Source organism: Galendromus occidentalis, unplaced genomic scaffold, assembly GCF_000255335.2.
Source record: "Galendromus occidentalis unplaced genomic scaffold, Mocc_1.1 scf7180000076592, whole genome shotgun sequence".
Lineage (NCBI taxonomy): Eukaryota > Metazoa > Arthropoda > Arachnida > Mesostigmata > Phytoseiidae > Galendromus > Galendromus occidentalis.
This window is the reverse complement of record NW_003804581.1, coordinates 121,247-139,805: the sequence shown is the minus strand read 5'-3', so window position 1 is coordinate 139,805 and position 18,559 is coordinate 121,247. Positions and strand designations below refer to the sequence as shown.

Here is an 18,559-nt window from a genome sequence, read left to right as displayed (position 1 = left end):
CTCCCAATCCGCAGAATGTTCGCAAGAGCACGGGAACCCAAAGTCGATGATGGATCAGCCTTTCATTTTCCCGTGCCGGAGGGGGAAACGTGGCTGGGGTATTTCCCTATTTCCCTCAGAATGCTTTGACGCCTCCTGAGCGCGGATAAAGAGTTCCTTCGGCAGGAGTTCGAGAAAGACCTTTTTGAGGTCTCCCCATCAGCCCGCTCCGGGGAATTCCGCTTGCAATCTCCTGAGAGCCATCGACCGCGCATCAAAGGGCGGCTCGGATTACTCCTCGATGTTTGCGTCGGTTCAAGAATAGGTACCTCGTTCCTTTGACCTTTGAGATTCTTGCATGCTGGCTCGCAAGGCGCTCAATTCGGTTCTGCTTCGAGTCGGGCGCCCTATGATAGGACCCTTATTTTGATGGGAACCGTCCGTACATCGGGGTGGCACGGCGCAGCGGGAGCATGAATTTCGGGACTGCGGACCCTCAGTGCAGAATACTCCCAAGAACCACGGTAAACGGTCCGCTGTCATACAGTGTCCAATATCGTATCAAATATCCGCAGGGATTGACGAGATAGGTATGGCGGCTTGGGCCGCGCGGGCCGCTAGTGTGCTCTAAGCGGATTTCCAGTGTATCATAATCCGTTGTAACGAGGTTCCACTGTATCTGTTTCCCGCAGCGTCTCTTTATTCTGCGGATTTCCTCGCATCTTACGGTATTCTCGTATCGCTGAGGGCGGCGCCGGAGGCTCCGATTCGCGCCGAATATCATGCGGGACTTGGAGGCGCGGCCGCTGGCTCGCGAAACAGACGAAGCGGCTCCGAAGGGCTCGAACTGCCGGTGACCACCGCAAAAAAGTCGTAGACCATACTATTTCCGGTGCTCGAAGGACTAGCGTGAGCCTTTGAATTCCGCGGCGATGAATCACGGTTAACGGGATCGCAGAAGCGGAAAGTTCATTCGGAGGAACGCGATTCTTCCATCAGTGATCATTGATTCCAATGCTCCGGTATGAACCGCGTTTCGACTCCAGACCAACGTCTGCTCCATCTATCCGGACTCGTATCCCTAATGTTCATTCAGTCCGAAACAAGATAAATAATTTATCGTCCGGCAGGATCCCATTAGGAGAGAAAACGATTCCGGGGAGAATATTGTGTTATCCTGAGGAAGAAAGGAAGAACTATACGTGTGATTAATGTAGGCTCGACCGTCCCGTCCAGGTATCAATCATCTGGAGCTCGGTTCCATTCAAGATATGATCGCGTTCTGTCTTATTGTTAGCGGCGGTGACCTTCAACGTTTTCGCTGCGATCGGTGACGCGGAGAGCTCTTCGGTATCGGGCTATTCTTTGTCTCCTCGTTCGATCGCTTCCGTGATCCCATGCTTCCAGTTCTGTTTTCCCCGTGCTCATTCCACAGGACTCATTCCATTCCTCGGAGCGCATATTCTCCATGTGCTTCCCCCATGACGAGTCAGAGTATTGAAAGCCCGTAAGAGAACCTACTCGAGTTCGAAAGTATATCGCAGTCCGGATGATCGTAGACCCTTGCACAATGGATAGGCTTCTTTCTGGCGAGGTTTCCGACCACTATTCGTATCTTCATCCACTCAGGATGGAGATATCGGACACATTTGCGTGTCCATCACATTTTTTCCCCAATTTCATGCGCCTAGGGAGGGACAAAGTAATTCCATTAGGACAGAGAACCGAACCGACTCGAGGCTCAAGAAAAAATCTGTCCATGGGGACCCTGGAGTCGGAAAACGTAAGTATCGATCATTGATTCGCGCCGCCTGCCCGCTATAAATACGTTTCCATACGACCTGAACGATTGCCCGGGAGTGAACAGCTTTGATCATAGAGATGCAACTCCCCAGCTCCTTCCCTCCCGGATTCGGAACGGCTAGAACCGGTTCCGGATGAGCTTGACTTTCTCTTCTGGTTTCTCGGTTAGGAGTTTACTCCCCGAAATTAGGCCGGCCAGTAGAGCCTACCGGCTGGAGGGCGGCATGAATCGATCTGACTGAAGGTATCCATTTAAAAATAATGGATTCAAGATTTATACATCGTGAGCACGCGAGCACAAATTATTTTCCAATGAGTCTACAACAACCCTTGTCCCACCCGAGGGAGGAGACTACGGAGCGAAATCCCGTTCAGGAAACCTCAGACAAATCCTCTGGGGAAGGGAACACGCGCCGCGCGGTCAATATCGTCGATGGTTCGTTGTGACACACGTGGGGGTATAGCTCAGTGGTAGAGCATTCGACTGCAGCTCGAGAGGGTAGACAGATTATTATTGTCATTATCGGAAGGGATGTGGGGGCAGTGAAGGTAACAGGACCGAGATGAAATTCCGACTGATGAGCCTGGAAGAGGGGCGAGACTTCTATTCGACCAAATACCACAGCTGCCGGCAAGGGAGGAGAAATATTAGAGTAATGGACGCGATTAATTGACGGGGAGATCCTCGGTGACCATAAATATACCGCCGCCCGACTCCTCCTCCCCAATGCTTGCCCTGCATAGACAGATTCCTCCATAACTCCTTCGGACGAGGGGGTGCTCGCTCGAGCACCCTCTGTATTTCTTCGGGCAGGATCTGATCGATAATCGAACGATTCGATTCGTGGAGAGAAACGAAAGAATCTTGAGCTCTGAGGGCTGATCACCGCAGAGAGCGGAGCGATGAAAAGACTCATTATCAGGGGTCCGAGCTCCTCTTTATGATCAGTCCTTCCCCGGCTGTAGCGTCATGATTTTCGAGTAGGACGAGTACGGGGATGGAGACGAGCGCCCTCGAATTTCGACTCCTATGATTCGACGACCTATTCATAAAATTTTAGGGCGGTGTAGGTTTCTTCAATCCTAGACTGCGTCCGGTCACGGTCAGCATGGGGAACTAAGCATAGGGACGGGGGGCAGATCTTATCTGCGATCAACCAGAAGTTCGAGCTTATAATCGAGTCTTGGGTCGAAGTGGATTGCATGTTCCAGCTTCATTAACAATATGATAAATGAAGGTTATTATTGATGCATTTTCCTTCTCCGCCTGAACGCGCGATGTTCAAGTCAATCGATTCTCCGTCTGGTTGTATGTTTCTTCCAGTCTTTTCTTTCTGGTCTCGCTGGGCAGCCTTCGCCCATACCGAGCCCGCTGGCGTTCTGTCCCAACGAACGCTAATATTCCCTCACTGTTTCTGCCCATCCTGTTTTTGCGTTCTGCTTGCTCTCTCCGGGACAACGTCACTCGCTTCTCTCCTCGCGTCACTCCCGACAGAAGCAGCGGCGTTCGATGGCTGGAAATTACAATGCGAGGACTGCGAGAAATATGAGACGTTTCCCGCAGCAGCAGCAGCACCAGATTGGATTTTCTTGGTCACGCTGCGACGCCGCTACCGTCCCGACGACGCCGACGTCTCCGTTGCTGTTAAGCAATCGATCGCTTCCAAACTTGGCCTGACTCGCTTGAATGGCTGCTTGTTCAGATGATTGCTCGCTCGCTACTTTGAGATGGAGAAGAAAGAGAAAATTGAGTGAAAACTGGCGGAATAAAGAAGAAAGGAAACGGCGAGGATAGAAGCAAGATGCTCGGCAACGAAGCGCCCGGAGAGAACCGGGGGCTCGGAGGATGCGGGGGAGTAATTTATGGGACTGTGACGAAGAAGCGGGAATTACGCCAACATTATGCGCGAGGAAAACTTTCCCCGGAGAGCATCCCGCATCCTGGGGAGCTTTTCCGGGCCTGGACACTGTATGAGTTTTGCGCATATTTGTCGCTGCGCGATGAGGCACGCCGTGGTATCCGAGAGATGGAGATCAATGGGAAACCCAATGATTCATTTTCCCGGTGTCAGAGTGCGTCACCGGAGCATCGGCTTCAAACCTTTAGCAGGAGAATAGGCGATGACTGATGTGTGCTCGAAAGACTTCAGTTTCTTCACTGCTTCCATTAGGAAGCTCGGAAAGACCGAAGCTGGCTTCCGTGGAAATGACCGCGATAGCCTATTGGACGATCTGCAAGGTTTCTCGCACGAGCGCGTCGTGAGGAAGGCTGCAGCGGCGTTTCCGATGATTTCTACGTCCCATTCCGATTTCGGACACATCTTCGGTTGAAACAGACTTTGGATATGACGGACCGTTCCGACTGGTTGCTCCGAGCCCTTCATAATGAGATTATCCCTTGGGTACCTTCTTAGGACCAATTGAAATGGACGAGCTAGAGCTCAGATAAAGAACAAGAGGACGGCTTTTCCTCTCCTGCTTTCCTACTGCCTAAGACTAACCTGGATAGACAACGCTCGGGGACGGTGGGCGGTGTACAAGTAGAAGAAGACAGCGGACGAGTACGACAACAACAACAACAACGAGACGAGCCGAGAAGGCGAGCGGTCGTCGAACGAGCAAGTTGGCCAGCCGGAGTACACGCGTCGCTTGATCAAGCCGTCCATCAGAAAATCACTGATCTGGGAACACAGCCATCCCTGGGAGGAGCACCCTTTACGTACAGCAGCGCTTGTTCGTCGGATACTTTGTGCGGATATGCTCGTGACACCACATCTGTCAAATCCGAGCCGCATTTGCATTCGAGCGCTCGTTTCGGCTCGGGGCTTTGTATGCATGTTCGAGGACTCATCTCCGATCAAAGAGTGGCTGCTGGTCGGTGCGAGCGGCCACGAATTTTGGTGGCCCGATTTTCAGGAACCACTAGCTGCACCTCGTTGGTGCTGTGGGCTCGCTCAAGAGAGGAAAACTCGTTGCTCGACGCCTCCGGTACCTTCCGTCTCGTCACGGGAGCCGACGGACGAGCAGTCGGGACCGATCGCATCATCTATCAGGATACCCCCGCGGGGAACTTGACATTCCGCACGTATCCAGCGATCTTGCCGTCAACAGGGCGGATCGTTGCGGAGACCCAGCCGTTCTGGAAGGGCACCCGATCGAGACGGCAATTTCAGTTCATGAAGGTGGGCAACATTCACTCTCAGATCCGAATCAGCGTAAAGAGCGTGCCAGATTTCTGGGACCTATCGCTGGCTTTCTCTCCCTTCCGCTCTCGCTTTCCCAACCACATCTGGTTAAACGTCATAACAGAGGAAGCGGTTCGACTACGGAGCGCCATAATGACGCTGACCAGGCTCTAGCATCGTTGGCTGGCCTAATGATGAAGGAGTAAATATTATAATCAGCGATTATTGGTAAGTACATGGAGCTGGTCTGGTAGCAAACTAGATTCCGTCGCTCTCGGTCACATGAACAAACTTGAGAGGTACATCTGATCACTATCATTCTTGACTGGGTGAAACTTTTCGAGTATCACTAGACGCCCGGACGTTCGGATAGCCCTCTTTGGGAGGAAGGACTCAAAGACAGGAACTCCGCGGGGGGGAGGGGGAACCAGCGCCACTATGCGAGCCATGTATCGGTTGTGGGCTTCGCCAATTCTTGTTTGTCCTAGAGGCAGCAGCAGAGAGTTTTTACAGGACTATACGACGGCTACGTATTGGACCTTTCGAGGGAGATGTTCTGGTTCGACCTTAGGATGCATGGATGAGAAATGGCGGAGATCTTCAACAGGAGTTTCGATTTTCCAATGGATATTCCTGGTGGAAATTTCTCCTGGGAGGAATATTCCCCAGGAATCTCCGGCCCGAGTCCGAATACGAGTCCGAATACGCGTCAGGGATCTACGACCGGAGAGCTCAGCGAAAATCACCAGGTTCAGGGTCAGCACAGAAGTCCTCCTGGAAAGATTTCCGCAAGCAGCGAAACGTGGAATCGTTGGATGAGACGGAGCCTCGGCTTCGCCGGGGGAGAATCGCCGTGCTACCTCCTGATACGACCTCTCCGAGTCATTCTGTCCGTCCAGCAGCTGGACCGAGGATTGGGACTCTACGGTATATGTATCACACATTTTCCGCTCAATATGAGAAATAATTCCCGAAAATTTCTACGGCGCCGGCGGCGATCTTGATCGAACTCCTCCATTGCCTCGAATCGGAGAACGGTGTTCCATTCATCAAAACGCAATCCATCGTTCCGGAACAGTTTTCAGAAAGACATGAGTACCAATGGAAAGTTACGACGAAACTCGGAATTCAAATAAGTCGCGCTGAAATCTACGAGAAACAGCATTGAAGAAATACGAATGGCTTGACTCCGGCACGGAGGGAATGTTGTAGGCGCCGACCGACGGCGCTCCGACAGACTTGCTTGATCCATGCAGAATTTAATGAGGTGAATATGGGAGTTTGCATTCGTTGTGGAAAAGTTTCGCAGAACCTCCTTGCGAAGCATTTCGACGATCGGAATGCCGAGAAGGTGACCCGATGCTAAACTTGACAGGTAGGAGTAGAGGTGCTTTCAAGGCCAGCCAAAAATGACAGGCAAAGTACGCCCACCTGGGAAGGCTCATGAGAATGGAGATCAACTTTCTATGGGCTTTGTGGAGGAGGGGAGGGGGCATGAAGCAACAGAAAGACATGGCTCCGTCCTTGACTAGCATCCGCTATAGCTATTGGATGAGCAATTAGTAACTTTGTCGCCAACCAGGGAATGAGAGTTTTTGCGGCCGACTAAGACCGATAATGCGAAGACGTCCTCAAGGAGCTCGGTCCTTAGCTCCAACGAGCAGCTTCCTCGTCGGCCTTGCGAAGTTTTCTCCTTCGTACTCAGCCTGGCCGACAGCCGAGTGAGACAAAATCAAGCGTGACAAAAATTGCCGCTGACCACACCGAGCTCTTCCGGTGGCCAATTTTTGTCGCGGAGCTCCTGTCCCGTGAGTTTGCAATGTTTCTCTCGGAGGAACTCGACTGGAACCCGAAAGTTTTTAGCTGCTGATGGACGACAACGCGGGATTCCAACAGTGGCTGTCTATTTGCTGTGCGAGAAAGCGGTGCGATCACGCTTCCAGTAATTTATTTTCGGAGGACAATCGAGTCCGGTACTTCCGAAATGGAATGTCCGTCAGATTATTATCGATGGATAATCGAATTATCTCCCTTCACAGAGATTGTATGATCGGAATTCGACGTTGGACGCGAAAATTCCCCCGCGCCTAAATGCATTGTCGATCCGTACTGCACGGCTCCTGCAGTCATCAGACTGCGTTTCCCGTTCTGTTGAAACGGACGCGGCTGTCAACGCTTCCTGAGAGAACTTCCTGTACAGATATCTGCTGCTCTCGAATTGGAGAATCTGACTCGAATAGTAGAGGAGCATCATCCCGGGTCTCTCCAATCCCAAACATCCGGCCATGAAATTCGTTTGAGAGAGTGATCCCGGCAACTCCAAACAGCTGGAGTGGCGGCGAGCTTTCGGAATATACAGCGAATCTCTCTCCGATGGACCGGGGGAATGTAGCTTGGAGGGAGCTGAGAGTGAGAGACAGGGGGACAACAACAAGGATTTCCACGATATCATTTCCGTGTCCCATACATCCCAATATCGATTTCAGGGATTCGTGCTCCGGTTCCAACATTCGGATTCCGAATAAGCTCATTCGCTCCCTTCGTCGTCGGTAGCTCATCTCATAGGAGAAGCGACGACTCGAGAGGGAGACTCCTACTTCAAGAGAAGACAAAGAAAAAAGATCAAGGAACGACTTGGCTTTGAGTGTTTTCTTTTTCAATTCGTGAATAAAGGTCGTGGAGCCTCCGTGACTCCGTAGCGGCTGACCGTGGTTCCAGGCGCTCTGAGAACGTGTCCGGGCACATCGAAATCATCTTTATATCATTCAGTGAGCGAGGTCATAAATTTGTAATTTGCATCCAAATGAAGCTCGTTGATTGAAGCCCGCATACAGACCTGCTGGAGACTGAGCCAGCCAATCGGGCTGTAGTGCTGTAGTGCGGACCCTGGGGTCAGACGCGCGGTCGAGGGTGCGACCTTTCCAAAAGTTCACTGGGTCCGAATGAGGCTCGCGCAAAGCCCATTTTTCCAATATCATCCGGAAGAGCATTCACATGTGTTACTAGAGTCATACATGATCATTCCGCTCCCCTCTTTCTTGGGCTTCCCTGTATTTTTTCGTTCGAAGATCCGACGTTAGCCAAAATCGCGGACTTTGTTTAGCCTTGTTCAGACAAACGCTTATCACACGAATCTGGTCCTGACATATTCACACGCCCAAGCTGTCACCCACGCAATGAGGTTGATGTCGATGCTCACGGCGGCGCAGGCGCCGGCGATCTAGCGGTGCTCAAAGTATCTCCCTTCTCCATTGACGTTTTCGAAGTTTCCTCTATCGGCGACTTGATCAGATCATCAGGGAAATCGAAGCCGAACCTCTTCGGGAAGACGCTGGAGAAAGCTCGCATTTTTTAGCCGTCAGCGCCGTCGGAATGAAGACGAACTTTTTTCGAGCGGAGGAATGATGTCACCAAGCATCCCATTTGACTCGTGAGTCCTTTTCCTTGGCCCCACAGCCCATTATATGTCATAAGCTTGTCATTCGGAGAGCGCTTCTCCGGCTGTAGGGGGAGGCTTCAGAGGTCGTAGATTCCGGAGCAATCTGGAGGATTTCTCAATGCTCCCGAATCTACCCAGCTCTCGAGTACGAGCGCTCGGGATTCACGTCACTGCCGTAGTGCCAACGATCGTTTAGCATATCACAGCCTGTCTATCTCAACTCAAACACTCGGCAGTCATCTAGGAGCCGATGCATAACGGCTCCGAGAGTATTTCGCTCGCGTGCGGGTATGAGCGTCCGAGTCGGCGAGGATCCGGATCCAGGAGACGGGGGTGAACAATGCGCCCGGCCCGCAAGGGATCCCCCGCCGAGTCTCTCCTTTCTTCCCTCCTTCGCTGAGTCTCTCTTTCCCGTGAGATCGCCGATTAGGTCAGCAATCACCAATAACGGGGACCGTTTCGCCCTCGAATCCGATGGACGAAGCCATCGTAGAGCGAACCACGAGAGGACACGAATTCCACCATTCAGAGGATTCCAGCCGGCGGATGCGAGCGCAGCAGTGGCGCGATGCTGCTGTGCGATGTTCTCCTTCGGACTCGCCGCCGCCGAGCTGAGAGGTCTTTCTGATGATGGCTCAGAGGAAGAAGCTTTTGCACTCTTTTTGGAGATCGACTCGAACCCCGAGTCTTGAACGCCGACCTCGAGTGATTCGAGGAACTTCCTTATTGCCCGCGCGACCAGGAATTCGCCTTCCAGTCCCTCCATCTCCCCAGCTTCACCGATTTATTTTTCTGAAACAGCCGAACGGTGATCTCTCCCTTCTCAATATTTTTGAACGTCAGGTGCTGATGGATGTAGCCCCTTCTGCATGACCTTCTAAGGGCTATCAAGAAGTCCCGCGAACGAACTCTTCGTGCTATGGCTCGCAAGCAAAAACCAAATGATGTGAGGATTGAGGATCGTCAGCTCCTCGAACTTTCATTTCAGTCGAATATTCCGCTATAATTCATCATGGGGTCACGCATGCAGTTTTCTTAATTAAAGATAATTCCTCGCTATCCCTTCAGAGAATCGTCCGGGGTCATGTGTGTAGGTTTGACAATCACTTCCCGCTGGCAATTCACCGATACATTGCTCCTTATGAATATCATACAATGGCAGTATCCTCCGTCGATCGTCTCGAGTTCTCGGAGAGCGGCGAAGTCTGGCCAGATGAGAGGGGTGCGATGGATATTAGAGGAAACATGATTTAGAGACACTGTATTGGACGGGCGATTGTTCGCAGTTACTTCTAAACACATTGCTTGCAGCTCGCGGCGGGCTTCAACTGCTGCGGTCGGTGGCACGACGCAGGCGGTTCAGGTTCAAACATTTTCGGATATTTAGGTTCCCGACGTTTATCTACCAAGTCTGTCCAACGTCTATTCCTGACCTCGAGAGCCCACCCGCAATGACACCGTGGATGGCTCGGGTATGCCTTCGAAAATGAGATGTAGGCTGTTTACGTTTCGAGGGATCACAACCGCCAAGTCCATGGATTTCTCATTTTCTACAATGAGGTAGGGCTCGGTAGTCGAGAAACTATCCACCACCTTATCCGCCCCATGGCGGCAATGTGCCGCGGGAACCTCGTCCCACCCACTCACCTCTTATGAATCCTCCTTAAATAGCACGATCGCTGACGTCAGCGGACGGGATTATCCGTATTTTTTTCCGTGATGGTCCGCGGGGGCTCTTAGGTTCTTTTTTTTCGATAGCACGATTATGAAGGTCGGGACTCTTACTCGAGTTGGAGTTAACGAATCATTTGTTGTACGTTCCCCCGGGACTCATTGCGCTGAATTCGCATTCGCTCTCGCTCTCGGACCCGTTATGCCTCATTGTTTCGTCTATTACCTCCGAGAGCACCCAAAAAAACCTAGGGCACGAGGACTAAGAGACCTAGCGGAGACTTTACTCCATGTGTCGTTGGAGACTCCGTAGAGATTCTCTGCGACGAGGGAAACAATTCAGGCGGTGCGGCGCTCCCACAATTTTCTGAGGGGTCCCATGCAACGCCTTCGAGCGTCAGCGTGCTTGGCTGCATTTGGGGCAACAGCCAACGAAATCAGCGAAGACGCATTTCAATCCACTCTTCTCGGTCCTCCACGTCTTCTCCTCCAACTTCCTTTTCTCTCAAGTAAACATTCTGGTCGATTGCACCGACAGAGATCCGACTCCGAGCGACTCCGAAATTTAACCACATTGAACGTTTCTAGTGCGTTTCACCTCGTTTGCACTCGCTTCGTGATAATTGGGGAACGGTCTGGTCGCGTGGTGGATGGAAGGTACAAACTCCCGTTTCCGAACGAAAGCGGAAGAGGAACGCCTGCGAGAGGATTAGCGCTCGCAAGGCGAGTGTCTAGGTCCAGCCCTGTTTATTCAAGTTAGAGGTCTCCCCTCGGAGCTTAAGTTGAAAGACAATCACGATGATGAATGAATGAAATGGACCCTCTCCGCTCGGCCGAGAGACGATTGGGGAACGAAAAAGTGCCGGAGTCTGGCAATCCGAATCAATGAGTACATGACCAGAATTTTATTATCCTGATAGACGGGCGAGGTTCCACATTCCTGACGGATATTTCCCAATCGCGTCATGATTCCCGGATTCCGAATCGGGGTTGCTCAAGTGAGCTCGGCAATATACCGTTGTCAGCTTGCGCCGATGGACTTGCCTGTCAGACACGATGCGATGCTCTCGTACCTTCAATGCTATCATCTGTCGATCCGAGAAAACGTCACATTCCGGCTTCGTACCGCCAGCCTAAAGTTGGGCGGCCTGTCAGATGGTTCTCTGTGACGGTGGCGAATATCAAGCATTCACATTTACATTTAAATACAAACCTTCCTCTCGCTCAGTTTCCGGAGGACGCTCCCGACCGGGGATATTCGACAGCTTTCGCTTCAACTCCTGCGCATCGGGAGGATTCGTAGACCGCGACGGAGACGGCAATGAATCCGTATCGAGAACAATCGTCGGGAATCGCCCACGCTTGCATGAGAAGATGGGCGTACGTATTCGAGCTCCGGCTCGAGGCACTTGGTATTTTCGACGCCGGCGGCGTCGCTTGGAAAAAAAATCGAGTGCCAAAGGTCGTAGGCTTACTGCCGAAAATCCGTTTTCGACTCCTCCGATACCATTTTGTGACCGGAAGCCTGAAGCTTGGACGCCTGAATCTCCGACACGCACGCTGAAAAACACGGAGTTCCGCTGATTCCCCACCCATCCCATATTCTCCATTCTTTGGTCAATGCTTGAGTCCGCGTGTTGATGTAGAGGTGATGAGTACGAGGGAAAGCGTGGCTCACACAGAGAGAAGCTTCTATCAGAACCGAGAAGATTGCTGGACCTCTGCTCGTGAGCAGGAGTCGCTCGAGAATCTCGTCCCTCTGTAATGATCCAAAGCCAGTGGACACACCAAAACGCAAGCACCTCGAAGCGGAACTTGCCGCTATGCTCGAAGCAGCCGAGCGTGGATTGCAATGGAGGCTCCGTCACGGGAGTGTTCGTCAGTTCATCTCATCTGTGAATGGCCTGGACATAGTTAACAGCGCGCAAATAAAATACCTACCCTCAGCTGCTACTGACAATTCCGAGCGAATCGCTTTCTATCATCGCGGACAGAAAAGTCGCTGATATCTGGATCTAATCGAACGGTCCATGGCTGCAGGAGTCTTCCTGCTAAGCTCCGCGGGACTGTGGCGGGAAAAACTGTGTCCTAAATTGAGAAACACGTGCCGTCGATCATTCCTCGAATCCGGTTCGTTTGTGCCCAATCATTTCCTGCCGATTGCCATCGGACCAGAACGCAGCACACGGCGAGCGAATTTGTGCTAAGTTTGCGAAATCGACAGGAACGATAATTCTTGATGAAGCTTGATGAAATTCCTCATCTGGAAATCGCTGGCTTGCAAGTCGGCAGTCCTGGACGTGATGACGCGGAGGCCCAATGAGTTCCGCTCCCTGATGGTCTCTCAACAACTCTCTTTATCACTCACTCGCCTTTGCTCCGCGACTCGCTCTCTGCGGGGCTTTTTCTCGGGGCGTAGACTGCCCGGGGTCGAGGTCTATCCTGTCTCTGCGTGAGATACCCGGTCACATCTCTAATGTCCCTATCGGTCTCAGAGCTACGATCTCTCTCACGATGTCTACCGCACCGCGACGCCCGAAACTACCGCATCAATTGATTCGTTGGACGTGCCGGTGGAGCTCCCGTCAATCATAACATGAGTACGTCATGAAATAACGCAATCGAGCTCTACTCGTAGCCTCGGATTCGGATGATCGCGACGACGAGCACCACCTCGGGAATCGGATGAAGCGATGGCGCGGGGCAATCGTACAACGAGTTCATTCTTCTCACCGTGATGAATTAATTCGACGTGTTCGTGCGCAGGCTCGGTGAAAACAAGGGCGAGCGGCGGATGGGGAACAAGAGCTCTGAAAAGAACTAGGAAGCTTGGGGAGGATCAAGCTGGTCATTCTCGAGTCACGATGGACATAACTTTTGTGATCGGAGGATACGAACGAAAATCCGCGGTCGTCAAACTCGGACTTGATGACCGAATCTCCCGCGAACGTGACACTGCCGCAGTGAATCGTCAGGATTCGTATGAATCGACCAAGAGCGAGAATTTCGAACCCTTCTGGGCTCGGTGAGGAATAAAAGGGGAAACGATTATTCTACCACGAATCCCCGCTCGCACGTTACGACATCACCGGGAACACGGCTTCCCGATCGCTCCCGGACCCTCTCTCACATGATCTGTTGGCAATCCATTCAGCGGAAAGGCAATGAGCCTCGTTTGGATAACGACTCAGAGCCGCTCCGCAGGACTCGCGATTGGAGAGGATTCGCGGACGATTCCCATGGTTCCTCCAATCGTCTAATCAGAATTGTTTCAAAGAGGTTCGGATCATTTTCGACCTCGAGATGATGAGGAGAATGCCATATACTCGGTAGGAGAATTGTTTTGGCCCGGGTCGTGCCAGAAATCGAGGGTAGAGATTTCGAGAGGTCGTCGGGAACATAATCCACGGGTTATTTGTTCCTCACGGATGATTGCCGGAGAAAGTCGGCCTTCAATTCATTTAGTCGTCAGAGGCCGAACGGAGACCAGTGACTGGAACATACGCTTAGTTTGCTCGGGAAGAACTTGGACTCTGGCCAAGAAGGTAGCCGTTTAGGTGGAGCTTCGAGACAACGATGGAGACACTCAGCTTCCATTCCCGTACCGCGCTTGAAAGCTCGATTTATATTAAGACGTCATGGAGAGTGCGGCCTTCAGAGAAAAGGAGTCAGAAGACAGGGCATTGCTAGCAGGAGACTCCTGGAAGGGGGAGACGACTGCAGCGAGATCCCTTCCCCTAACAGAAGAACCTCAGAAGTCTCAGTAAGCAGGAAACGACCGAGAGTTGGAAAACACTAAATTCCTCACGCAAACATTCGGTGAGAGTCTGCTCTGATGGTCCACTCATATCAAATACGAACCATTGTCAGAGAAATCGGGCCAGAATCTGAGGCTTCAAACACAGAGAGACGACCAAGGGATGAATCGGGAGGAACTCAAAGGCCTATAAAGCGGGATGGGGAGAGATTTTTTTCTCGCAGGCGACGACTTAGCCGCAGCGGGACCTGGGCATCATTTCGACAGAGGGAACAGAGAAAGAATTAGAGCTCGTCGGTGGGCTCAATGATGTCAACTTTTCATTCAGAATTAAGCTGTCCCAACAATTTTTTTCAAAGCTGGTACTCCCCGAAGAGCACATCATTGTAACATCCATATGAACATTTTCAAATCGCAAAGGTCTGGTCCTCCATTCTGTGGTCCAGACTTATCACACGATGCAGACGGCTTCTTGAACGAGGGAAACAAGCTGCGTCCCCAAATCTTCGTCCTCGTTCGCCCAGGAAACACAAACCGATTTCATGTCGTCTTCGAAACCGTTAACTCTCACGATCGCCGAGCCGAGAGACAAGGAGCCGTCCTGGAGCATTTGCATGGTTTCTTGATCGTCGCTTGGCAGTTTGTCCTTGACGAGATCTTGGACCAACTCGGCAAGTTTAGCCGTGGAGCCTTGGAATGTTTCCGGGATGGATATCGTCGTGGTGAATCGGATTTGATGTTCGCGCACTCCGAGTTCGTTGAGAGCGTCTTCTGGCTCAACGAGCTTCATAACGTTGTCGTACATGAGGATCGCGGCGTGTATTTGTTTCGACTTTTTCTCCGAGACTATCTCTGCCTGCGGGAGTGCTCGCTTCAACAGAGGCAAGTCGACGTCGAGGACGATGTGTTCAGGAACCGAGATGAGCGTTGTTTCACCTGAGGGAGGCACGACAGATGGATGTGAGTCCACATATATGCGTGAACAAAATCCCGTGCGTATCCGTGGGTTTGTTTCCCGAACGAACTGTGAAGGAGTTTGGAGAAGTCCTAAAGAGAAATACTCACCATTTGCGGGCATGTAGCAAGGGATCTTGAATTCTTCTTCGATCTTGCCCTTCAGGAACTTCATTTTGTCTCCTTCCCCATGCACGAGTAGAACGTTTTTCGGTTCGCATTGACGTATCAACTGCATAATGCCCTTAGCATCAGCATGCGCCGAAAACGACAGGTACTCGACTGAGAGTTTGACGTCGATCTGGAAGTTATCGCAAATTTTTGGTCCAATGCGTGATGGGCATGGAAAATGTGGACTTTGGAATCTTTTAATGATGAAAAAGTTTCCGGAAGCTCAGGAATGTGCAAGCATCTGGCAGGGTCTCTCCGAGAGGCGAGCTCATGCTTTCCAAAGTCTCTCAAACGTCTATTTCGGATCTTTCAACTTACGAAATTTCCTTTCTCGATTTCGACCCGACGGGCTCCGTTCAAAATCTTCGCACCCACCGTACCCGAAACGCAGTATCCGGGCATTATGACCATGTTCTCTTCGAAAGGAGCCCATTTTTTGAAAATTTGCAGCGAGAGACCCGCGTGGAGCATGCCCGGAGTCGCAAACACAACCATGGGACCTGAAAAGGGATGCGTGGAAGCCTCAAAACCGGAATATCCGATTGTTTCACTAGTGAGAAGTTCCTGTCTCCGAATTGATCAGAGAAGAATATCCATACCTGGATTGTCTATGTAGGCCCTATCGAAGGGCTTGATGTGCTTGAAGTCGAACATGTTGTGATCGACGAAAGTATTACGGATCTTCTGATTTGTCCACGTGATGAACATCTTGTAGTAGTTCGTCGCTTTCTCCGTGAGGCCAGCAGCGAAATATATCGGGCACTTGAGGTTCATTCGTTCCCAGTACGTCTCCAACAGGATGCAGAGTTCCTGGGCCCGACCGAGAGCGAAGGCTGGGATGAGAACCTTCCCGCCGCGCTCGATGCAGTCATGGACCTTGTTGAGGAAATCTCTCTCCCGACATCGCTTCGAATCTCTGATTGTCGTCGCGTAGGTCGACTCTGTGATGAGCAGATCGGGTCGGCACCGGTCGATCCAGGCGGCACCGAGATGTCGATCAGGTGTCATGTTGTAGTCACCCTAATAATTGTAGCAAGAAGCATGTCAATTAGACCCGACGGCATTGGAGGAATTCCAGGACTCTGGGAGGATTATACGAGAGAAATGCGAGCAGAAATGACGGTCTTACTGTGTAGACAATGCTGATGTGTCCAACTTTGATGTGGAACATGGCTGCGCCGAGAACATGTCCCGCATAGTAGGCCTTGATTTCCAGTTCGGAATCGACTTTAATCGTCTCGTGGAGGTTGCAGGGAATGACCTTCTTCATGCAATCCCTGATCATTCCCTGAGAGAAGAAGTTCTGCTCGCCTTTCTTGTCGACGCAGATCTTCCGGAAATCTTCCTGCGTATGGAAGGTCTCGTCATCCCGTCTTTCAGGATATCATCCCACCCGTGTCAGGGATCGGCAAGCGAGCCGGGACAATGGAACTTCAGGGAGCATCGCATGGAGCTCGCATCAGTGATGATTTTTTTTCCAAATGATTTCAACCCACCAGAAGTATCGGACAAATCGCTTTGGTCGGATGTGTCATGTAGATCGGTCCTGTATAACCAATCATCTCACTCATGAAAGGTAGAGCTCCACAGTGGTCGAGGTGGAAATGAGAGATTATCACGCAGTCCAGAAAATCGTCCAGAGGTCCTCCATTGTTGATGTAGGAAAAGTCGGGGAAGCGTCTCTGGAAAGTCACTCGGGCTTATCATCAAAGTATACGGAAACTAATTTTGCCTCCATGAAAGGTAAGCGTTTCGAACTGCGTGAAATTATCGGATGTCGTTCGCCGTGTCTGCAGCATGAAGTCATTTCCAAGATCCGATGGAATGACTGACTGCTCACCTCGTCCTGGTAACCCATGTGCATCCCGCAATCCAGCATGATGTTCTTGCCTCCCATACTGATGAGGATACAGCTCCTCCCTACGTCTTGACCGGCGCCTGTCCGATGAAATTAGAGAAATCGTTCCTTAATTGTGGCTCGCTCCTCCGAACTCCGAAGATACCCACACCGCCATTCGTATTAGGAGAAGCTTGGCGCGGAGATTTGCGCTCCTCCATTCGCTGTCTGAACTCACCCAACGGCGTTATCGTTATTTCGCTCATTGAGACGAGGGCCTCTGGGATCCGGCGGGTACGCAGAAAATATACGTGACGGTTCTACGAAATGCTTTTTTCGCGGAGCCGGTGCATACAGATCGCGAACAGTAGGATCAGATGCACACACAGAGTGCCGCCATGTTTCAGAAGGGAGGGAGCCTGAATAATTCGAATTTCGCCCGCGAAGCCCGTCTCCACATTTCGTAGACACTCTTCGTGGACTCGAGGACGCCCTTTTCGGTCTGGATTGGATCGGGTTTGCAGGATGAGAGCCCGATTGATAGGGGACTCCGATCAGGGGGTCCCTCAGAATACTTCGAGAACTTCTCCTACGGAACCTCTTCTGGAGAGAGATGTCTGACCCGGGAAACCCCATCCGAATCAAGATTGAGCGCTAATGGGAGATGCTCGTTCAGCCTGTTTTCACGGACGACGGAAATTATTCATCAAGCCACCAGCTTATCCTGCAACAATAATTTCACGGTCCTAGGTGAGAGTTTACCGCTCCCAGGTGAAACGCTTTACTCATCTCGCGCTCGGAAAAGCAGCGCGGTGAGTCGGTGAGTCGACACGTAGTCCGCCGCCACATGCGCGGACACGTGGAAGCGAGGAGTCTTCGGAAACCGTTCCCGAGCGAGGACATTCGATCGATTATCCACATACATACATAAACTGGACTTTACCTCAGGATCCGTGAGCCCTGGGCTGAAAGCGCGAGAATGACACCGGAACTCGAAGGAAAGAGCTGAAAAATATGGAACGAAAATCCACAAAAATCAGCGGCGATTTGGAGCAATAGAAATCTTCGACTTCAAAATGTCCTGTCGAAGCCGGGGAGTCACAGGGCGGAGCTGTCTGGCCCGAGAAAAATTATCGACCAGCGATTTCTGAAGATCAGAAGGCAGACTGCGATCGAGGAAGGATTCAGTGCCATCTAAATGTGAATTGTATTGCCGAGGGCTTCCTTAACGTTGCACTGCAGATCGCCCCGAAATCATCGGAACGAATCTGTAGCGGAGCGTCACTATATCAGGTCTTCGGCCAGGAAAAACCAAGCGTGTGCCGTTGTGGGAACGAATCGACGACTTGTGGGGGATTCCGGAGCTCGCTCGTCGATCTCCTAGAACATCCCTTTGTCAGAGTGGCCTGCGAGCCGTTTACCTCCAGCTTCAGATAGGGAAGGAGCCGGGACGCCCGAGACACCTATTTGTCTGCTCGATGAGGGGACTGTTGGTATCCCTCACGCCCATGAAACGCCCATGCCGTTGTTCGGTCAATGTGCGTGCAAGATGCGATCGGCAAGCACGAAACGCGCGCGCACATGTATTCGAAAAAAATCGCTCGCAGGGATCCCGTCCTCTCCGTGTCTTATACCATCAAGTGACAGTTGTTTATCCGAGAGCCTTCGAAGACATCACCTACTCGATCCTCCACCAAATGGGACTTCATGCGAAGCAGGACAATGATACCGTACCAAGAGAGTCCCTCGCCCTCCAAGAAACC

At 51.6% G+C, this 18,559-nt stretch overlaps 1 protein-coding gene across 1 annotated transcript; it reads right to left on the bottom strand.

The window, feature by feature from the left end:
- Positions 1-14,133: 14,133 nt before the first annotated feature.
- On the bottom strand, positions 14,134-17,171 carry IntS11 (integrator complex subunit 11). The gene is made up of 8 exons (XM_003739821.1): positions 17,035-17,171; positions 16,800-16,897; positions 16,456-16,641; positions 16,089-16,304; positions 15,559-15,979; positions 15,278-15,459; positions 14,900-15,089; positions 14,134-14,770 (listed from the first exon to the last, which is right to left on the bottom strand). The coding sequence occupies exons 1-8, from the start codon at positions 17,060-17,062 to the stop codon at positions 14,286-14,288; spliced, it is 1,806 nt and encodes a 601-aa protein (XP_003739869.1). The 5' UTR covers positions 17,063-17,171; the 3' UTR covers positions 14,134-14,285.
- Positions 17,172-18,559: the final 1,388 nt, after the last annotated feature.